This window comes from Megalops cyprinoides, chromosome 12 (genome assembly GCF_013368585.1).
Source record: "Megalops cyprinoides isolate fMegCyp1 chromosome 12, fMegCyp1.pri, whole genome shotgun sequence".
Taxonomy (NCBI): Eukaryota; Metazoa; Chordata; class Actinopteri; order Elopiformes; family Megalopidae; genus Megalops; species Megalops cyprinoides.
The window spans coordinates 11254758-11279264 of NC_050594.1; the positions used below are offsets into that span (position 1 = coordinate 11254758).

A 24507-nucleotide genomic window follows, 5' to 3' on the forward strand; every position below is an offset into this window, starting at 1 on the left:
TATCTGGTAATCAAGTCCATAAGGCACATATTGTCTTAGGGACCTGCTGACCAGGTACTGAACCACTGAGGAAATGGCACTGGTGTTCTTTTAATATGGATACAATGATCATTATTACACGATTACAGCATTCACTTGGGTTTTGATTTCATGAACAAGATGATGTGTGTCTGAATTAATAATGTTAAATTAAGCAATCCAAGCACAGAATTGTGTAAGATTATCAGTGAATGTAGGACTCTGATCAATTTGCAATCATTTCTAGAATAAGATGCAATACACTATAAAATAAGCCCAGAATCAACATTAGCCTAATAATACTATCCTTTTATGAGCATGATACATATAAAATAACATACAAATCTTTCTTTTGCATATAGAAATATTTTATTGACAAAATGTCTACAGATTTGATACTTGTATACTCAAAGGAACAAGCTCCCTCTATACACTTGATTTTGTGAGGTAATGGGCACATAACTGTAAAAACAATGTTTTAAGCAAAGATGAAAGTTTTCTAAATGTCACTACCTCAATTTGCAAGACTTCTAGGTGTCAAATACAATACTGAGCAATCATAAAAAATGTAGCTAATGATAGCAAGGATTAATAACATATAATAGTTTTACACCCGAACAAAATGCACTCCCTTGACAGTTAAGATTTTCAAAAGAAGCACAAAGACACCAATTTACAAAATACATGTAACATATGTTATGTCTAGGTTCAGAAATGACTAAAATCAAAATATGCCACTGTCTCTAATGAAAAATGCCATATCTCAGTTTTGTATAGCCATAATGACATGAAGATAATGAGTATACAGGAAGGGTCTTTGACCATTTTGTGCTTTTTGCAGGGTTACTTGCTCTCAAGGGGAAAGACAAGAGTCAGACCAGATCAAATAAAATAGATGGAGAGAATGCTCCAAATAAAATTGACTGCAGTAATTTAAGAAGCCTTATCTATACTCTACAAGTTTTTTATGGAAGACACATTATTCCAGTATGTTTACCAATACATTCAATTTCTAAATTGTTTCCGCTCCGACCACTGTTTGTTCAAAATCATTTGATATTCAGCAGGTTTAAAATGTCAAGAAATAGAAGATTTTGAAGCAATACAGATAGCTTCTACTTGCCATGAGTTTACCTTTGTAAATGTTCCTTTTCAAAGCACAGCACTCTCCAGCTTTTCCTCTAACAGTAGCTCTGTGTTCAGGCTGTCACTGGCTAGCGTGTTCCATGTAAGAAAGGAAATCTTAGTAATTGAATGCAAGAGCTTATCTTGGGCTTCTTTTCTTGATTGGGAAATAAGATGTTATGAAAGGTAATAAGCATGGTGAAAGTCATGCACACTGTACATACACATGTGTGTACACACACACACACTCTCACACACTCACACACACTCTCACACACATACACACACACACACACAGGCTTTTTTTCTGAATTTTGCTACAGAAACAGCTTAAATAAAGTGCAGTCACAATAAATCATTGGAAGTAAAAATATTCCTACTTTCAAAATTCAGTGTACACATGTTTTACATACTCTCATCATTTGTACAAAAATAACAGGGACTGAATGTATTTGTACAGATGCAAGGCCAGAATAAATCCAACCCCAATGTACAGATGTTTTAATCTTACACACCAATTTTTGCTAATTTCATGTTGCGTAAGTACAAATAAAATTAAATATTTGCTTCAACTTGCCACTCAAACATAAAAACAAAGCACACTGCAGTGAGTCAGAGGGACCAAAGTGCTCATAAAGCCGTGGTGACTGTCAATGGCGCAGCTAGGGGTAACAACTGCCCATAGCACAGCTAGCAGTAGAGACAGCTGGCAGTACAGATCATCCATGACACAGTTATCAGCAGAGACTGTCCATGCTACAGCTAGCAGTAGGGACTGTCCATGGAACACCTAGGTGTAGTGACTGTCTATCGCACAGCTAGCAGTAGGGACTGTCCATGGAACACCTAGGTGTAGTGACTGTCTATCGCACAGCTAGCAGTGGGGACTGTCCATGACACAGCTAGGAGATGGGACTGTCCATGGCACAGGTAGCAGTAGGGATTGTCCATGGCAGAAATAGCAGCAGAGTTTGTCCATGTACAAATGCTGAGTGTTCTAGCTGCTGTGCAGATTCTTCCTGGCCATAACTGGGTCCACAGACGCCACTTTGGCTGCCATGAAGGAATGTATGCAGTGCAGGACAGCTGTCAGGTTAGCAAACTCTAACTCCTGCAGGAGAAAAGATAAAGGATTAAATTCAGAACAGGATGTCTGGGAAACCTCTGTGTGAATGAAAGCCCTGACTGGGACAACTAAGCTTATTATTACAGCATCTATGACAGAGGCTGAGATATATTTTTCTGTAAGACACACTAACATTCATAATTTATTTTGACTAGCTAATGCAGTTCAGTTGTGTAATCTCTGGCCTCTGTGCATATATTATTGGTTGTTTTTCGTTTCATTGGCAGTAGCAATTCATTTTCAGCTGGCTATATAGCTGTGTAGGTAAATATAGGTGTTTCCTCACTCTCTCACTACTCCATTTCTGGTTGTTCTGAATCATCTCAGTGCACTTTGCACTGTAGACTGGACATCTCTGTCTCCATCTCACAACAAGTAAATCTAGGGGTTTTAGATTTTAATATGATGACAGAAAATTTAAGCAGTACCAACAGGATAAAATTTCCTGACTGTGGAACTGTGAATGAAAATTGGTGCAAATTGAAAGAAATTCCTCTCAACAAGCAGTACAAATCCATTCCCAAATGGAATATTATGGTGTCCACAGTGGTTCAATATGTTCTTGCAGAAGAGCTTAATACAAGAGAAAGGATTGACCAAAATAAATTAAAAAAGACTTAAAAGTATTAACTTAGCAAATTGTAAAATACATGCTGAAGTACCATGTGTTTTTTTCAATATTGTAGTAGAAAAAGGAAAGTTAAAGAAGAGGTCTGGTGCATCAAAAAAGGAGATGGGGTTTTCTTTATAAGAATAAATATACTGTAGATGCAACAAACTGTTACTTTTTTGAGAGCTTCACTAAGGAAGAGACTACATGCATGCTTAAACTTACTTCAGATAACTTTAGACAATTAAATAAGAGACTGTGAAGTTTTAGGGAAGAAATTACATAATAGTCAGCAGGCCCTGATGGTTATGTACCCAAGAGTACATAAAGAACTAAGAAAGATTTTTTTATAATAAAAGGCAGGGAGAAACAGAGATTATGCATGCACATGAACTGGTTTCAATTAACTGAACTTGCAGCTCAAGTGAAGCATCCAACAGTTAACCTGCTATAGGAGGTCCCACGGCACACCCTGTGGTATAGTGAGGGACACTGCACATATTCTATTCTAGACAGCTACATCCGTATCTTGTGAAATTTTAGAATCCATCATAAAAGATATTTTAGAACCATTTTTGGAAAATTATAGTATTATAAGAAATAGTCAACTTTCACAAAGGGAAATCATGCATGACAAACCTCCTGTTCTTCTTTGAAAGAACTACTAAACGTGACAACTCATATACTGTATAATATAATAAGCCTGATGTAATGCAAAAAGAAAAAAACAATGTGTGAGCAAATCATGTTAAAGTGGATTAAAACTAAACATTATAAAACAAACAGTAATAATTTCTCATTGGAGCAAGGGGTTTTGGGAAGTGATGGTGCTTATTTACATAAATGACAAAGTTATAAATGCGGGAAATAACAATGTAAACAGGGTTATTTTAGAGTGTAAAAAAGTGAGCAAAATTGTAAAAAAAAAAAAAAAAAAAACTTTGGTGTAATAATTGATCCAATTCTAAATAATAGTAAATAAAAGAAAAAAATAGAGAATGCTGGGATGTGTATAAAAAACTTCTCATTACAAATCAGAAGAGATTATATTAATGTTATAAACAATGCCTTTAGAATACATTTAGAATACTGTGTCCACTTCTGGGCATCACAAAATAAGAACAGTGTAGTTCCTACTCAGTATAAGTAGCACAATACTTCTATGGCTGAAATGTTCAGATCTCATCATTAAACTTGTTTTCTTATGTTCTAGCATAGGTTCGCACATTTGAGACTGCATGGATGTACATATGTGGATTCATCACTCTGCAGATCAACTCTTCTGATGTAGACTATCTAACCCAATGTGCGTGACATGCTGACACATGCATGTTAGTGTTGCCTACAGAGAAAAATTCTCAACCCATGTTGCACACGCAGGACGTTGACATGCAGCCAGCTGGCTGTTCTTCTGCCATTAAGAATGTTTAGCCTTCATAATGAATAGCTAATATGCATGAGTATAGAACACCACAAAAATACACCAATGGAATCTGGGTTTCCAAAACAGTTTTACAATAGAATAATACAATATAATGCAAAATGTTGCATTGTGGGGGTGGTAATATGTTACATACTTATTATTCGTTTGCTTTTTTTTTACCTTCATTTCTATCTGTTTATTTTCCAAATTCTGGAACAGGAGTTTAACCCGTGTCTTCCCATCATCAGAGGAGCCCTTCAGCTGCGAGAACCTATATCTCCAAAGAACATTCTGCGGGGATATCAAATAACAGTCATTCAGAGCCCAATTCACATGTGTGTAAACCCCACTGACTCCCACAGCCCCATTACCACTACACAAAGTCAAGTTCCCTACAAAGGGAACTTGAAATTGGGTGGAATGTAAAGTGTGGCACAGGGTGATCATGTCTAGCATCAGCACTTTTGTTACTAGACAGGCTATTTGCACTTCATATAAAAACAGAAAACTGTGTTTCTACTCTAAACTACTCTAGACACCATAACATTATTGGTTATAAAGAACACACCTGTACCGGATTTCATTGTTGGAAACAAACTGCTATTCTCCCAACATGTTTTTTTTATATTTTTATTGTTATGTTTACTACCACTACTAATGTTACTACCATTTGCTACTATTACTATTGCAACTACTACAAATACTAATACTAATAATAATACAAATAAAATTTACAATATATAACCTTTCATACAACACTCTGCAGCCCAAAGTGCTGAACAAATAATCAGACAGCAATAAAACAAGACAGATTAAGAAAAGAAAAATATGTCATAAAACAAGTTCATTTTAAAACAGAACACTGGCAAAGATGTGAATACTTTATAAGCAAAAAAATAAAATGAGATCAAATCAGAACAAGAACAAATCAGAGCAAACAGATAATAAAAGCAGATAAAACAAGAAATAAGAACAGGTTATCCAAATTCAATTCTAAAAAGCTGTGTTTTAAAATTCTCTATAGACGGTGCTTCTCTGATATGTTTGGGCTGGATGTGCCAAAGCCTATGGGCATTAGAACAGAATGAAGCCTCTCCACTTTTTATATTTATGTTTGGAACACAGAGAAAATTATCTTGGGGTGATATGAGATTGTGATTGGGCTTGTAATTCAGTTAACAAATCCTGTACGCACTGAGGTGCTGTACCATTCTGTGCTTTAAAACCAATAAAAGAACCTTAAACAGTCTTTTGCACCTCCAGTACTGAATAACATTATGACATGTAATGGAATTACTTAAAAAACACTGCACTGATAACTTGATCAGAGGGACAGCTACTCCAAAGTAGAACTAAAAAAAGCATTAACATGAAAGCATAGTATTGCTACCATTTATTTATATTCACTAAATGTTCAGATATTGTAGACCATATGATTAGTATGCATGTAGCTTACAAATATATAAGTATACAAATAGCATATTAGCTATTGCTTTTGCTATTGCCATCTACTGAATAAAAGAGGAAGTCTTTCTTATAATTTAGATTGCTATTTACATTTTATCTTTTACCTCTTCATTCAGAAACATACTGAAAAAGCTTCTCTCTTCCAGAACTGCTGAAATTTCTTGAGAGTCTCCTTTCAGCTTTGATAATTAGTTTAGAGAGCGTTTTGTGGATGGTATCTATAATGAGGACAAGCATCTGTAATGGAACTATGATACGATATCAAGAAGCCACCAGGTTCCTGTACCTCCTATTTTAAGAGATACGCATCAGTTTAATCTGTTCAGTGAGATGGACAGAAAAAACACTTTTAAGTACAAATGAGCCCCTCCGTGAGTATTGACGGAATCATCTTTAGAAGATTGGTAACTCCCAGTGAATAATTTGCAAAATCGTACAAATAGAACAGAACAATGAAACTCTCCCAGCTTTGTATAAAATACACAATTCATTTCATTTCCATTTACGTCCTTTCATCTCACACAAGCTTTAAAAGACAGTCTAAGACAGACACAGACATTCATCTTGATAGCAAAATCTGTATGAGAAACCTCTCACAGCAATGAGCTGTTCAGAGACAGTATGAAAACCAGAACATTGAACAATTACACACCAACTGCTTTTCTCATTAAACCCCTGGGGACCTTAAGCTTGCCCCAAGATTAGGCTGAACCTCATTCTGCTCTTTGAGGCCATATAAGATTTTTTTTTTTTTTTCGCATTGGTAAATTTCTTTTTTCTACAACAACCAGGACACATCTAAACGACTTTGAAATCAGACACTATTGATATCAAATTTTGCAGTTTACTGATGCTGACAGCTCCTGTCAGTGGTTATAGAATAGGGCAAATCGACCTACAATCAGTGGAAATACAATTGATATATGGATTCCTCATATACTGTACTATCGAGTAATGCCTACTGGACTGAGCTTGTAAGAACGGCATTGCACTATTTATAAAGACAATTTGACAAATTGTTGCAGTGAGCTTAGAATAAAATTCATCTATTAATAGTTCTATTCTATGCCAATGTTCTCATGTAATGACCCTAAATTATTAGCTATAATACGAGATTAATAACATTAATTAGCCATGGAGTTCCCTGTGGAATGGCTGTAAATGGAAGAATAGAAAGCGTTAACATAGCGTGGGATGCATTTGACATTTTCACAATGATTCAGGCATGTGGCTGATTGGTTATCCCAGGAATTCTACAGAACTAATTTTTACTCTCACTCCCCCCAGACAAAACAAATAAGGTAAAAAAAAGCAGTGCTTGGAGAGGCAGTTTTCTCTTACCTTTGAGCAGCACTCTGCACAGGTGAGGCCAGACTCAAAGTCGATGGTAAAACATAGGACTTTCCCTTGGGTGCTGCAAATGTAAGTCTTCGACTGTTGAGAGAACAATCCCAGCTCTGTCAAATCTGGGACATCTTGAACAGATTTTTAAATCAGCTCAACTTCAAGATATGATTCTCATCCAAACAGAAATCTAAACCAAATTTCTATCAAAATGAAAAATACTCTCATAAATATTAATCACACGGAAATTTTTCCTTTTAAAAAACTTTTTCAAATTTTTTCACGTTTTTGTTTCTGAACTATTACTGTTACAAACACTCTTCTCATCAAAATGCATCACAGTAACATTCATGCAATCATCACAGCTAATAGTGTTTAGGTATTGGCATTAGCTATCTAGGTATTCAATTGGTATGGGCTACCTAGACCCTGCAGCACTCTAAACACCACTGCAGTAAAAACACCTGGGACAGAGAAGAGGAAAACCCCTTGGCTGGTTGTGTGGCCCATGCCGTCTTGTGTCAATTAATCATATGCAGGCTACAATAAATGGGAATGATTGGTTCTACAGTGAGACAAGCCTACTGTAAAATTGGTAATTTCAAAAACAGAGCTGTGAAAAAGCATAAAAAAGAACCTTGACCATACAATACAGATGACAAACATGTTAACAACGTAAGGCATCAAAATAGCAAGGGCAAAACTTGTGTTTTGAGTAGTATTTTTTGATAATTTATACATGATCCAAAAAAAAGGCAGAAACAGAAGAACTTTAAATCTGAAATAAAGTTTTTGATCATTCTGGTTCATTAGCTCAGGACAGTGTAAATCCCTGCATCATTTTGCAACTCACAAATTACAGGGGCTTGTTTCCAGTCACAGTATATTTTAAGGGGTGAAATCAGGTTATTCATTTGCTTAGTAAAACATGCAAATTACTCTTCTTTTGCAGGAGCTTTCATTTTACTATTTTGCATGTGAAAACATGCAAACTACAGAAAAGTCTTATGATAGTTCTGCCGAAATGCATCTTTTCCTGGAACTTTTGAGGCAGATATCCAAAATATTGTTGGTTTATTACCCCCACAGACTGTTCCTTGTGACTGTACTTTCCCCTTTTTTGAATAACAGAGCTGGATCCAGGCTAGCGCATTACACTGTAGAGTTGGAAATCAAACTTCTCGTTATACTCCTTTCCCACTGTCGAGTTGGAACCAGGGTAGCTCAATATACCACTTTTCCAATGTAGATCTGGAACCCTGCTGGCTCATACCCATTTAGTACTGTAAAGCTCAAATTGGAGCTGCTTAGAAGAATTAACCCTAGGACTAGTAACCCAAAGGTTACAGGTTTGATTCCAAAATGGAGCACTGCTGTTATTCCTTTGGTCAAGGTGCTTAACCTGAAATGTCTCCATAAACATCCAGCCCTATAAATGGATATTATGTAAGCTATGTAAGTGGATGCACCAGCTTTCAGTGTGTTGTCATCCAGTGCTGGGGTCAATTCCGAATGCACTGAACGCACAAATTCTTCTGCACAACTTTTCTAAATGCACATTTTTCCCATAAATTAGTCTTAAATTGGAATTTCATTTTAAATGGAAAAGAATGTTTGTATTGAAAAAGTCTTTCATCAGAACTGGAATGAAAGAATTTCAAATTCCACTCATTTTTAAAAAGTTGTTGCATGTTTTTTACGGGACTTGCTATTCCATTCCATTGACTTTCTATTTCCATTCCACTTGCCAAATCCTTTATTCTATGTGTATTATAGTTAGGACTGAACTACAGGGACTAACTGGGATTGATGTTCTGCTTTTTTCAAAACTTGTCTTTTTCCACTCAGCAATTACATCTCCTTCTGTGCTCTGTGCCACTACAGGATACTGAGATAGTCTCCCCTGCATATGAATTATGCTCCAGACTGCTCTTGAAAACAAGCCAGCCAACAGAAGCGCAGCTCTGATATTGTTTAGTGAGGAGTTTCACTCAAACATCAGTGCCAGTGAAGAGAGGAACAGATGAAGATTTAAAAGAGCAGTCCTGACTTCTTTCTTCATCTATTAATAGATGAAGGACTGGACTTGTTGTGCTGGCTCTGTTGTATACTCCCTCTGAGTAGTTATTGTCTGTGAATTTAAACAGTGCCTGAGCTCCTATTGGGCCCCATGACATTATTATGAAACCCACGAGCCCGTGCCCCTATACCAAAAGATCTGTCATCTGCACTCTGCCCAGAAGAGTTAGTACCCCTGTACCAAAAGACCTCACATCTGCTCCTCTGGTGCACAAAACAGAAAGTAGCCCAAATATGGAACTTACTGTTACCTAAAATTGCTTCTTTAATACTTTGAGAAAAGGCATTAGTTTCTCAGGACACTTAATGTAGACTTCAGCAACAGAGTGCAGAGGATTCACTCTGCTTGCTGTCTGAGATGAGTCAAATCTCCTCTGACAGCCTCTTTCTTTTGTATTATTTATATCCCTGGTTTAAAGATCCTGGCTTCATGGCTCTGGGGCCCAAGAAATTATTCTTGCCTTTTTATTACAGTCCACTACATTCAGGAGGAAAATTATACAACATCTCACTGCCCTACCCTTAACAACCAGTGCACTTCTAAATTTTGAATCAAAATGGGTAAGAATTCAGCCAATGGAGAGAACCACTTAAAAACTGATTCCTGTTCTGCTTTGACTGCAGTCTGATTTTCCCATAGCTTCATGTGTAGACGAGAAACAGATGTCAAATGATTTTAGACAAGTATATCACTTGACTAAATATAATTATAGTATTACATAGCTAAATTCTTGGAACATGGCATAAAGCATATGGTAAAAAATAACATGACCCATAGTAATTATTGAATGTCACCATACAGATTGCTGCCTGGTTCTTTAAATAGATGGCACACTAATTAAAACTACCAAACATAAAATAATGATGCTAATGCTACTGACAAGTACATTTTTAGCTTTTCTATGATAAGACGTATATGTTGTTTACAAAGGTGCCTGTCCAGTTCACATTCATCGTCTCTTCTCAGGATGTAATGTAGATAATGGAATATTTGATTTCTTGGCAGTATACTGTATGTTTGATGAGACTTGTTCTTGGCATTTCGACTGACATCCACAAACGTACCTAAACACAACAGGGATTTAGCTACACAACTTCTTTTACTCAAAATATTCTATTTGTTAGGTGCTTTGCTTATTGGGTGTTTTGGGTATTAGCAGAATGAATGGAATAAAAATGTTTTTTTTTTTTTTTTTTATTAAAAAGCACTATTGCACAATTACAATATTGCCTTTTATTGCCTTTTAAGTGGAGCATGTAAAGAGCATCAATATAGCACTGATCCTGTCTCACTGTGATCCTTGGTGATCCCAGGGTAAACCTTATATTGGTATATTTTTTTATAAGTGGAGCACACTTTAGTTCAGATGAAGCACATTGTTGAAAGGCAGCTCCCCATCCTATAAACCAAAAATCTCTGGTTGCAAATCCATTATACCGCACCACTCTCTTAACTAGAGTTGCTGTCAAGCAAAAATAGAGGGAACTGAAGCAATTTGAAAGTGAGTGCATTAAAATGCATGCCAAGCGTGATTTGAAACTTTGACTTGATTAGGAGTGGAAGATGAAAAACAATTTGTAAAGAAAAATTAAGGGTGCATTGAAGTTATTAAAGCTGCCCAATGTAACCCTTGGGTAGTAGCGCATTTCCACAGAGATTTCGTTTCCCTTGAAAAAGCAACATATTAATGCAGAGAACATCAGTACTTACTCCACTCAAAACAAGCTCAAACAGTGCACATGAAATGACCATCTTTAAGAAAGTTAGTTGAGGTGAGATTCTGTGCTCTAATTCAATAAATATGAGATAATATTTCAGTATTTTTGCCTGCAATGATCCAGGTAACCTATACATTGTGACATGAAACAGGCCAGCACCTTACAAAAGGTCTCCCCTAAAAAAGGCCCATAACCTCCTAAACGACTCTAAAATCTCTAAAAATTGTCCTGTACCTCACTAAAGTCTCCTAAATTCCCTCTAAAACTCTCCTAAAACAGACCCAGGGACTCACTGAAGATGCTGAAATTTCCCCCAAATCAGGCAGAGGTTACAGTGGTTCCCCTTGTAAAAGCACAAAAAATCACAAAGATTAAAGCATGTTTTAGGAGCCATTAGCCATCAGTGAGCGCATGAAAGAAGCTCTACGGTTTTTAAATGAAACGTTTTTGAAATTAACCTATTTTCAAAGAGAGAGATTAAAGGAGAATTTCTGTCCTGTTTTGCATTAAAAGCAGGTATTCACCATTAATACACTGCAGATAGAGTGTTCACAGGTAGTTTCTTGTAAAGGACAGTACTCCATATGTGCATACAGTATGTATACTGTACATATGGATGTCTACTGTATACAGCACAGAAACATCACACGACCAGGAGACACATTACCTTCTGTACCTAACCTCATTGAAAGATACAGAATTTTGATACAATCTCATATGGCCACACATTAAATGCCCAAACCTTGACTATTTCACACTTTCTAACTTGTTCTTTTATCTGAATATACACACTGTGCTGAATCAGTAAAAAAGGAAATATATAAAACCTCTGGGATATATGGCAAAAAAAGAAGAGAAAATAAATAAAAAACAGGCATACTGAAGTTATACCCTCTTTCAGACCAAATTTAGAGTACCGTGTCCAGTTCTGGGCACAGCTGTAATAATCTCTCCTTGAAAAGGAAAAAGCACTTTGGCCTCAATTTGGTGTCCCCCAAAAGATAAACATTTATAGATGCTTTTGTCCCTGACTTTCCTTTGCTTCATCCCTTCATTGTAGGTAGGCAATATTTACACTGCTTATTATGTTTCAGCTACTCCTGAAAATGTAGCACTGTATACACTGAAACCACTGAGGATTTTTAAGGTAGACACATTTACCTTTAGTAAATACGAGTAACCTTTAAGAAGTTCATGAAATGACACTTGTAAATCAAACCATCTGTACTAAGTTGAGTATAAATAATTATAGCATTGACTGGAATTATGTGCTTTTAGTTTTAGCTGTTTTCCTTCAGAACATCAGAATACACCCCCCACTACACAGATTTATATAGGATAAGACTGGAAATATGGCCATGGATTCCCATACTCTGTATTAAGTTTCAATGTGTTGTTTCAATGTTTTGATGCAGTCCACCTTTTTTTCTACAAAGACACATATATTTGCAGAAAAAGGCTGTGAAAACCTTATCTATGGATGTACTGTAGCATCTCATATCTCATCATGTGCAAGTACTGTGTACACAAGGGTTTAGTTTAAAACAATTTCAATTGTTTTAGTGCTTCATATTTTCCATGTTAGGCAGATGTAAGCAGCTCTTTGGCGGTTCATTATCATTGTTCTCACACCTCATCATGAAAGCACTTACTCCTGTGTCAGATGATGGACTGAGAGCGGAGGGATTCTCTCACTCTCAGTCTCTCACATGTGTGTGCAGCTGCTGCACGTGGGAGAGATCCTGGTGCCACGACAACCTGTCAGTATGTTATCAAAAGAATCTGAAACACAACATTCAGCACATGAAATTACAGAGTTTCCCCTTAATGAATTCTCCTTCAAAAGCTCTTCCAGCACCATCACTTAACATGACTGCAGGAGCGTCTGTGCTGAGAGATACGGTGGCCTATCTTTCAGCACAGAGCCTTCTGTAAACACGTTGAGCCACTGAACAGCCATACCCCCAGTGCTCTGCCCCTCTGAGATAAAGCTATACCCCTCAGATGCTCAGCATCCGTAAGAACCCCCCTCTTCCCTACCATGCTCTTTGCCTCCAAATTATAACACCCCCCTTATCCCCATGCTTTGCGGCTTCAAGCTATAACTACCCCTCCTTAATCCCAATTTCTGTGCCTCAAAATATAACTGCCCCCATCACCCCTTATGCTCTATGCCTTCATGATATAACAAACCCATTTACTGCCCTATTCTGCACCTAAGGATATAACTACCACCCCCTGCCACCCACAAGGCTCTGCATCTTCGAAATACAGCTTCTACTCCCCTCTCATCTCTAACCTCAAGATCCAAGATACAACTACCCCACCCCCTATCCAATCTATCCATCTCCATGAAGATCCCCCGCTGCCCCCCCCCTTCATGATTTGCACCTTTATGCCTCCAGGAAATAGTAATCTCTGTGAAGATATATTCTCTTACCCTGACTCTCTGTACCTCCATGAAGATGGCTCGCTGGAAGGCCTTCTCCCACAGGGCAAGATCGCTCCCCAGCTCCACACTGTAGCAGTGGCTTTGCCCGTGTCCAAGCAGCAGGCTGAAGCACAGTGCTTTGCCATCTCCTGGACCACCCTCCTGCTGCTGACCCAGGAACAGTTTGTCATGCGGCCAGCAGTCCTCTGCAACCCACAGCTGCAAGAAGAAAGGGGACACAGGTCAGCACTGGACCCCACTCTAACTTCTACACAGCTATCACAGAGTCACAGTGTTCTTTCCCCGGAGCACAGCTGCTCGGAATGATTTTATTTTGTTCACTTCATTTAACCTTCATTTAACCTTTACCAGGTACAGTCAATTCAGAGTCAATTCTCATCTACAATGACAACCTGGCCAAGATGTTTTCATCACAGAAAGATTAAAAAAACAGTAAAATGCATAACTAGAGTACAGTACAATATGCAATATGCAGAACAACGTAAAACATTCAACATAGCACAGACTGTGAGTAAGCACAGACTAGACAAGCTAGTAGCTGCACTGATCAGTTAGGCCTAAATGAGTATAAAGAAACCAGATTGGATAATTTACATTAACTTAAAGTTTCTGAGGCATTTAAGTTATTTATGCTCAGAAGTGAAAGAAGTGTCCCTTGAGATACATGGGCAGGGCAAAGTATAACTCTTCAGAGAAATGTCATGGCAAATAACCCATAACAGAGCGCTTCATGTGGAAAGAAGTCTGGACTTGCCCTGCACATAATCCCTCATTATAAACCTGTGGCTTTTGAACACACAGTGGGGCAGAACGTCTGAGACGCAGATCTCTGAGTTCATTGTTACTATTATTATTGTTGTTACTATTATTATTTCGAGGGGCTGAGGGCTGGAGAACTACTCCATATGTGCTCGAGTATCAGGGGGGTGTATCAGCTTTGCTCAGTGAGGCACACATTCATTTTAATCTGTTGTTAAAAATGTATTAATTCATTATATGGCAGCTCCACCAAAACAGCTTATTAAAATGTCCCGGTGGGTAAGTCAGCAGTCATCCGGAGCTCTCCACCTCATGAGGCATCTGTGTCCAGATGCAGTGTGTTTCGAAGTCGGTGTCTACCCTATGCACGCTGTACTGAACAAGGAACACACTGTTCACAGTGCTTTGTATGTGCAGGTCTATGTGTACATGTGTTAAAAATAACCTTATTTACATCTAAAGCGCAGGCTGAGCAACACGACCTGGGTTTGTGGGTTTGATCCCAGTCATCTGCTAACAATGCCAAGGAGCACACAGCGGGGGAACAGATAGGGGTGGCTATGCTGGCAGGGTTTCCACATCTCAAAGCTCCCAGGCACCCTGCGATTTGGTGCCTGCGAGTTACTTTGATGATGTTGGGGGGGGGGGGGAGCACCTATCTTCCTGTGAGAGTCTGCTTCACTGTGGTGCGCTGTGTGATCTGTGCTATGGAAAATAGCCGTGGGTCTGTGCATTGGCTTGCGTCAGCCTCGCATAGGAGGAGTGCAGAGGTCATCACAGTGAGTGCCAGGGCTGGCCTGAGCAGACAGGAACAGGATGCAGATTCAGGAGTCATGTGCATTTATTGACTCGTAGTGATGAATGTTTTTACAAACACTTGGCTACAAAAATTACAAACAAATAGGAAACATAAAGTGAGAACAACAGCCATAGGATGTCCTTATGTAAGATTGGGCCAAACCATTTAGCCCTTATAGGCGCAGTTGATAAGAGTTACTTAGATGGAAAGAATAACAGCAAATAATTAATTTCAAATTGAACCCTAAACATTTTGAAGATGATCTCTAAAAGCAAGGTAAATGGTTAAAAGAAACGGTTATGCAAATACGTAACACAGACTAAAGTAAACAATGACAAACACATGCAATTTCCTCTTTTAGAAAATGCCCAAATAGAAAATTCTCCATTTCTAACAATGACCAGCAAGTATTGAAAGTGTCCCCTTTACCCCGTCACACCATTGTAAGAAACCCACAGACCTGTGCCACAGCCACAGACAATGGTAGAGAAAGCAACCAGCTGGCAAACAGTCAAATGACATTTGTGGGAAAAAATTAAATGAATAATTTAAATACAGTAAATCCAACCCAATGTGTTGTGCCTTGACTGCTAGTGTGCACCTGCTAGTATGTAATTTAAGCGATGTATGAAGTATAAAGATATAAAAAATGTAGAGGAAATCTGTTAAGGGCAACCTCCATTTGCACTGCAGTGTTTTATATACATCCCACCCATGTGTGCTCATCTACTGGACCATCACAATAAGACAAGCCTACTGGTGCATTTGTTGGCTCCAACAGGACTGCATAAAGGGGAAGAATCAGTCTATACTGCCTGCATGAATTGTCAAAGTGGTCAGCGTGGATTAAAACTCAAAATGAAAACTTCTGACTGAATCCGATCTTTAAAGCCAACTAACAACGTGCATTGATCGAGACGGAGAAATCTGAATGCATTCAGCAGCATGAACGCTGCTGTGCTGGGAACCACAGATCAATGGGGCTTCTTGGAAGTGGATGAGAAAATCGCGTGAATGAGCCCTTCCCTTTATGACTTTCAGTGTTTTCAGTGACTTTTCAGGGACTTTCAGTCCCACGGTACACCAGGAGGCAAATAAGGATATGCCCATCCTCCAGCCCTAAGGGTTGAGCCTTGGGCTCAGCCTGCACTAAATACAAGCGCCTTACTGACAGCCAGGTGGGAGATCTCCTGCCACTATAATTTTGTCCCACCTCTAACCAGTAATGATCAGTAGTCCAGTTACCCCGCAACCCTGGGTAAGCGTATCTGTCAAAAATAAAAAAGACAGGCATACAGACAGATGAACAGACATATAGATGGATCATTATGTAGATGAATGCACCTACCTTATGCGCTTTAAAGAGAACCTCACAGAGATTGTGCACGGCCTCAGCCGTTCCCCAGTCGAATGCGCTGATCTGAGCACAATAGGAAATAAACATCAGCTCTTTACACACTGCAAATTTTTTTCATGCCGTTCTTTCAGTTAATAGAAGGTGCACCCTAATATCAAAGTAGCTGAAGTGAGATTTTAAAGTATTTTTTTTCCTCTCAATTTAGTACTTTTCGAATTGACATTGTACACAAATGTTTTGCCAGTATGTTTTTAGCAGCCAAAAACAGCACCTGGTGGATAGTCACGATCAAACAGATCAAGCCTGTCTGAATGCATGCACGCATGGAGAAGACATTTCTGGAGAAAACAGAGCATCAAAATCTGGCAAGTCCTCAGTCTCCAACAAAAGGAATGCAAAACAGACAGAAAAGCAAAGGGGGAGAGGAGTGAATGTATGGCCTATAAAGGTAGCCAAATGGTAATGCTACTGTAAGTGGACTGCACCCTCATGGCTAATTACCAAAATAAACATTAGAATGGAATTCAAACCGGGTGTGACCTTCTTTGACCTGAGTGCAAACCTTTCACCAACAGCAGTACTCCCCATTCTGGCTGAATGCACCAACTGAATAGTTTTAATGAACTTTGACAACAAATGAGAAAATTCCAACCATAACACTTTAAACATTCAGCACTGTGTCTTAAAATTTGGAAGCAAATCAATATTTCATACACACATAATGTTTTTTTATTCAGGCTCTGTCGAAAATGTACGCTATAAGGATTATAAAATCAACACAGCCAAAATGTCTCTTGTAAAATTTTCAACTGTGTTTCAAACATGGGACTGAACTGAAACTTGTGGAACAACTGACAAATGTTATTAGAAGTAAAGGACGAAGCACATAGAATGCACCTAGAGTGAATACTGGCCCCATCATGGAATTTCTCTTCAGGTTTAAGAAAGGACTTTTACAGAGAATGTATTATATTTATATAGAACTAAAGTATGATTACTCTCAGCATCCATTTTCACTCAGAACCTTTTTTCACCCAGCTGACATTTGTGGAATTCCAGAGCAACAGATTTGTGGTATTCAAAGATTGTGAACAACTAACTCCGTTATAGTGCCTTCAGATTGGTGACATATTCGCTAGTAGTACTAATTTAGGTTTATTTATTTTTGTGCCAGGTAGAATGTGCTTGCCACCTCATCGTCTGAAGGCTTGAGTGAATTGAGTCTAGACAGCTGAAGTGAGGAGAATCCAACAGTGGCATACACTTTTCTTGTGTTCTCATTTTCTCACTGGACAAGCAGCTGAAGATGATGACCACACAATTAAACTCCTCTAGCACTTTTTATAATATGCATTAAAATTCACACTTTGGTGTAACTGCTCTCAAATTAACATAATTTACTGTTGGCGTGATGATATTCTATAAACACTTCCAGAAGTCCTGATTTATGAAAAGCCCTTTTGATCAGTTATATTAATTCACACCAAGTAATACACTTGATAAAACAGACTAATTAATTTATGCCATTCCTTATGTTACCTTTAGGGCCTGGAGTCATATCCATTTCTAAGAATCCTCTGCCAATTCATTTAGTGTATGTAATTATAAAGATGAATGTCAGTGAAATTGTGTGCCTAAAAGCACTTTCTTGGTGGAGCTGAACTTGTAAATGAAACAAAGACTGAGGGTGAAAAGATGAAATTTTTTCCTTAGAACAGCACAGTATAAAGCTAAAATCACTAACCTTGTATAAAGGGAAGAAAAGCATTTTCATAACGTATTCTTACAGAAGACTTTAATATCGTGACCCAAAGGAACTGCAGAAACATAAAGCAACTATATTTTCTCCTGACATGAGACACTTCAAAAGGCCTTTGATAATGCTTGCTGCTTAACACTCTCTGAAGGAGGGGTGGGGGTGGGGGGTGGTGCAGTCAGGATAAGAGAGTTGGGTGAGTGTAGGCTGTGATCGCAGGAAAGGGGCACACCATAAGGGGGTAACTACTCCAAGACTTATGGCTTCCAATCATTTCCAGCCCTGGCAGGAAGTGAATCTGGGCTGCAATTCTGTGAGCAAGAGGACTGATGCACCCTGGGGGTACCAGGTCACATTCTCCAATAAATACGAGTTAGTAGCTGGGGGAGATGAAGAAAGCGCAGAACTCATGGAAAAAACTCCTGGCCAGAGCAACGGTGGATTCAGTGGTTGTGGTTCACATGGGAAGTAATGACATAGGTCAGGCTTAGGTCTGCGGTTCTGCAGGACAAACTTGTTGAACATCAATAGACAAAACTTGACTATTGTGCCGAACTTGAAAGATAACTCACTAACGTTGGCTACATGGCAACTACCAGGCCTGCTGCTCTCTAGCTGAGGTACTCACTGCCCCTTTACATGAAAATGATGTTTTAATGGTTAATCTGAAATACTCATCAGCTAACTAGCTAACCATTTAGATATGGTATTTGTCAAACAGGCTGGTTTTGTGGTGTCTTCTGTTTAAAATACGTGATGACTAAGCATTGCCATTCATAGTGTGTAGTCACAGTATTCCTTTTATTTTATTGGTATATTATTCATTTTATTGGTATATTTATCATAGATCTGAACACACCAGTGGTATTAACCTTTTTTAGTAAAGAGGGTTCAGGTACCCAATACTAAAATCCTACATACATTGAAAAATAAATACAAACACAACAATAATAGCGATAACAATGAATAAATTTGTTCTAGTGTTTCATTTCCCCTTTAACACTGTGTTCTATGACAACATCAAAGTTGATTAGGAAGGAGTGACTGGGTGAGCCCCCTGCATGGGCTAAGTCTTCTATTTCACACTGGTATATCAGAGCAGGATTCACAGTGGAAACAGACAACTTTATAGTGTGTAAGATCAGGCTTGACCCTTGTGCTAGAAATTAGTCCAAACAGTAGGCAGAATGATGGGCCTAGCCTGTTTTCATCATTAGACTCTCTCATGCTACTTACTGGGGGACGGCTGAAGATGTAGAGAGATGATCCTTTCAGTGCCAGAAACTTTGAGCTGTAGATGTGAGTGGAGCCTTTTGCTTGTAGGTGTTCGCAGACCCATCCCATGTGGACTATCTATAGAGCAAAACAGCCACGATCACTGACCCCCACCCTCTTTCATTCAGACATTCAGCTTCACAGACCCCCTCTCTCACTTACACATTTAGGATCACCCTTGTTCCCACTGAGACATTGAGATTAAATTAAAGAAAACTAAGTAATAGTACACCTAATCATAATAATGATTCTGAAGAATTCATAGTATGGGAATTTTTTTTAAATGAAATTGAATGAAATATTTTCTGTAAAGATTATTACACCCGTAAATGGGCCATTTTTTTCAGCTGAAAGCTTTGCTTCCATATCTAGCAAGCACTTCTACAGGGCTGCAATCTCAAAGTACAGTAATAAATCCACTGTTTTGGAAAATAATTCTTCACAGATGTTGCAAATGTTCTCTGAAGCTTGGGTTAAATTCATTTTAAACATTTAAAGATGACCAGGAAATATGTGTATACTTTCATCTGCGTTTTTCTGTGTTTTTCATGCCATATTTTGAAATATGGTGGTACTATTCCTTTTATGGCATGACTTCCTGAAGGAGATCATCACAGACTAGGGGACCCATTTCACGTTTCAATGAAAGCATTACATGTGCCATCACTTCAGATGCAGTAACAGCATATGTCTGTGTATCACCCACAGACCAAGGGGCTGGTGGAGCAATTTAATCAAACATTAAGGCAGATGATCTGATGGGTGGTTGGGGCAGAGTTGAGGAACTGGGACCAGCTGTTGCTGTATGCACTGTTCACCAAATACAGAGAGCCACAAGCCTCCACTGAATTCTTCCCGGTTGAGCTGCTATATGCCCACCAGCCCAAAGGTCTCCTGTATATTGCTCAGATGGCCTGGGAAGAGCAGCCACAACCTCAACACCACTCTGTGGTGGACCATGCGGTCAGCATTCAAACAAGCAAAAGGTAATGCCTGTAGTCCAACAGCACATGATGGCAACCCAGAAGGCACAGCAGAGAGCGTTTCAATAGCTGGTGGGGTTATTATCAACGATTTATCTCTCCCTGTTTGCCAGCATCGATTTCCCCCGGCTGAGCTAACCCAGAAAAGCGCCCTGGAAAAAAAAAAAAAATGATGTGGACCCCAGAAATGGAGGCAGCATTTACCAGCTCGAAAGAAGCACTCTGTTCCCATCCAGTGCTTAAACCTGCCAGCCATTCCTCCGCCATATTGACACTTCAGAATAACGGATGAGCACGGCGCTGTCGCAGGTGACCCAGGGTGAAGAGCACCCTGTCACACTCATTAGCTGAAAGCCGGAGCCACAGGAACAGAGGTATGTGACGATGAATAAAGAATGTCTTGCGATTAAATGGGCTGTCACTTCACTCCGTTGTACTACCTTTTACGGCACCGCTTCACACTGGTGACGGACCACACACTGCTTAAATGAACGGCCAGGGCCGAGGTCTCAAAGACACTGACCCTGCAGGGATATCGTTACTCAGTTCACCACAGGAACACATTCGTTCTGTCCTGCCTCCAGACCCTGTGATCTCGAATCTTGTCCTCACCGTGCTTGCAATTAAGGGTACAGGGGGTATTTAGCAGGGCAGACAGGGCATGGGACTGACTGACAGGTCCCGCACACACAGCAGGACTCACCGCAGATTTCGTTTCTGAGCGTTGTGTTATAAGCAGCATTCCAGTGCCTATCTGACTGTCAAGCGAATGTAACCTGCTTCCTCTGTGTTTCTCCCTACAGATCATGATCCCCCTTCTCAACCCAGGTAACTAGCCCACAGCCTAGTGTGAAACAGACCATTCTCCAGCTGGTACATAGCTTCCTCCTCCACTCTACCCTCTGTGCCAGCTGAAGGAGCCAGACCTAACTGAACTTTAACAGGGCAGATAGTAAGAGACCGCAAGACGAACTGTGTGTGCCCCCTTTGCTTGCTTTTTTCGCCAGAACCCCCCTTGCCGACTCTTCACCTTGCGCTCCCCAATCTGTCACATTTCCCTCCTCCAGAATTGTGACAATGGGCTTTAAATGTATCCCTACTGACAAGCATCCTAACTTATTTGAATTACAATAATCTATTAAACTCATGGCTCCATTTACAGACATCAGTGCAAACGACTGCACATTGCACTTAACCTTGAATTTTAACAATTTCATGAATAACTTCACATTGCGATCTGAAAATGCTGTTCACTTAAACTGCTTTTCCCTTAGTCTGTAATAATACACAGTGATGATGACCTTCTTTTTACAGTGTGATCAACAGTTCAACCTTGTGAACTACAGACCTTTTTCGCTTGCAAATGACATTTGTTGTGCAGTATTCAGCCAACAGCTGAAGAGCAGGCTCTAAGTGTATTAAATTTCTGCATAGTCTACTGATCCAAGTGACAAAACCAAACAAATGCATGCTGTTTTTTTAAATCTAATGGCTAAATACAGTAAACAACAGATCTCAAACTAAGGAAACACTATGTGGGAAGCATGTTAGTTTACAAAAGTAGAAAAAAGTGATTGTAGTTAGAGATGTCTCCATACCTGTTCATCAGGTGAGCTGTCTTTGTTGGCCATTTTTATCTGTTTGAGGAGAAAAGATTGATTAGAGAGTTGTGTCTACATGCCTGCCTTCATCTAAGTAAATAAACCAGTGGAGTGAAAATGCGACATTTCAGCAGGGAGCATGTGAGCTCTGTTGCAGTTTGTGAGATGTAATTGATTCGGAACAATTTAAGAAAGACAGTAATCTCTAGGTAGCAGAGGGCTAGGCTGCAGAGGCACCTGTGCTTGATCTGTGTTAGATATTAGAATTGCTGCTGTACAACTATTCATTCAAAATATTGATTTCAGGGGGGTCCCAACTGGTTCAGTCAGCAAGGTGTTTGCTTTGAGTGAAATCTGAGCCCCACAGCCAGTGTTCAAAATCAGCTGTGTCATCTGCAAACAATGACTGGTATCCCAGAGCTTTGGACAAATTGGCTTTGCTCAACCAGGGGATAGAGGTGACTATGTAGGTTGGCCAGGACCTTGTCCCAACACTCTCAGCCGCTCTGCAATTCGTCAGGCACCTGTGAGTTACTCGACTGACATCAGTGGAGGAGCGCATGTCCTCCGAGGAGCACTGACTCCACTATAGTGCCTGGTCAGACTTGCAGAGTGGCCTGCTGCAAGCAAATGTATCTGAGGATGATTGCTGTCTCACTTCACCGCTCCTGTGTGAGTGCGGTTTTCAAAGGTTTTCATGGTGAGATGAGCCTAATACACAATTACCAATTCCAAAACAGGGCTGCTTACAGGAGAAAAAAGTAAAAAAAAATAATAAATAACATTATAAATTATGTAAGATTACAAAATAAGACTGATTTCCATTAGCACAGAGCAATTCTGACTTTGGCAGTATGAAGCTCAACATTTTATGAAAATATTTTCTCTCCAGAATGTTGATTCTATGCCATCCTCTTTAGACTTATTGTTTTGAGTCTGTTTGTTAACATATGAAAAAAAATATGAAATGATTTTAAAACCTGTTAATTAGAAAAACAGAGCTGTTTAGTATACATTGCAGAATAGCCATTCTTCATTGCCCTCCTTTACTCTAATCAAATACAGATGTCCAAAAAATGTGAGACTGGAGTATACTAAACACAATATTAAAACATTTCCTAGTTTGACAGCTGTATGTAAGCCAGTATCAGAGAGAGTGAACTCAGTCAAGGCCAAAGGATGTGTGGATGTGTCACTGTGTTATTTTTAGGCTTGTAGGTCATGACAGTAAGGCGCAGTTCCGCTCTTGAAGCACACATAGAATCATGTCTTAATTGGACATTTAGCAATCAGTGCCCTTATCCCTGATTAAATGACGCAAGCGCAATAATTGCACTTTTAGGGAGACGGCAGCTGTGCCGTTAAAAAGCAGTAAATGTTTGCATCTTTAAAAGGAAATGCCTACTGGAAATCAGCACTGTAATTAAAACCACACCTTGGGGGAAAAAAAAGAAATCGTATGGCAAAATTTTTATGAGATTTTGTGCTCGATGCCACAGGCAACAATGCGTTACTGTAATTAATTAGGCTCATTCTATATGGTTATGAATATACTCTAAAATGAGAGGAGGGGCTGGGTGTCAACTGACGCTTTATATATTTACATGGATTATTATTCATTCTCCTGGCAGCACATACCAACAGTGAGATGATTCACTGAAAAAGACTAATGAAACCCACAGATGTGGCATTGGAATGAACTGATTCTAATGGCTCCATTTACACAGAACATGTGGGATTACCAGTGATTCCCAACTTTTATTACAGTACTGTAACAACCAGCCTTTCAGAAAGCCAGCCTTTTGAATAACTCTCTGCGCTTTGTTTTCCATTATGGCTAAAAAAAACTACTTTTTTCCATTTTTAAAACATTGACACTACAGGTACCTGTTTCAGTGATAACACGTTATATGACCTCCTACCCCAGCAGAGAGTTACTGTGAGTCTGATCTGACCTCAGCAATTGGATCACTGCTGCTTTCCTAAATAACAGGGTTCAGGTTAATGCTTGGTCTTTTCATCAATGCAACTGTGTGACTGTATACCACAGAAAGACTACAGAGCTGCAGTACAGAGTTTAGATAACAGCATCAAACAGTGCTAAATTCATAAGCCATACTGTGCATATAGAGGCATGTGCACCTACGTTGGCCAGGGTGAGGTCGTTGATGTTGGTCCATATTGACTGGAGCCAGTCTGTGCTTTCGGACACTGTGCAGAACTGCAGAACAGTGCTGACCTCTGAATCCAAGGCCAGGACTTCCAAACTGTTTGCCCTAGAAAGCATGTAAAGTGGAGAAAAGCAGAGGGTTGGTATAATGATTCATGGTGCTATCGCGTCAGTGGCCATCCTGAGCCCCTGGGGGCATGGGCACACACCATTAAAAATGGTACCACCACCTCTCTGCTTAGCCTCAGCCACATTAGACTCTTTTCTTGTTCAGTGACATAGCACAAAGAAAACAAAAAAAATCTAAGTAGAAAATATCCCTTGCTTTCTAATTTACATTTCATATGATGACACATCTGATGAAGTGTAATTCAATTAAAGGACTAGAGTCAGGAGGTAGTCATGCATTTCTTTTTATAATGCATACAGCATATTTAGTATACA

The 24507-nt window shown here is 39.2% G+C and overlaps 1 protein-coding gene across 1 annotated transcript in view; it reads right to left on the minus strand.

Annotated features, from left to right (window-relative positions):
• Nucleotides 1–2084: 2084 nt before the first annotated feature.
• The window catches only part of sntg2 (syntrophin, gamma 2), a 46681-nt gene continuing 24258 nt past the window's right edge, over nt 2085–24507 (minus strand). The window contains exons 10-17 of the mRNA XM_036542217.1: nt 24040–24169; nt 21891–21929; nt 19271–19387; nt 16270–16341; nt 13352–13561; nt 7111–7203; nt 4483–4593; nt 2085–2254 (exon numbers count right to left, since the gene is read on the minus strand). Of these exons, the coding sequence (XP_036398110.1) occupies nt 2141–2254; nt 4483–4593; nt 7111–7203; nt 13352–13561; nt 16270–16341; nt 19271–19387; nt 21891–21929; nt 24040–24169 (886 nt within the window). The 3' untranslated portion in view covers nt 2085–2140. The remainder of the gene's footprint in view (nt 2255–4482; nt 4594–7110; nt 7204–13351; nt 13562–16269; nt 16342–19270; nt 19388–21890; nt 21930–24039; nt 24170–24507) is intronic.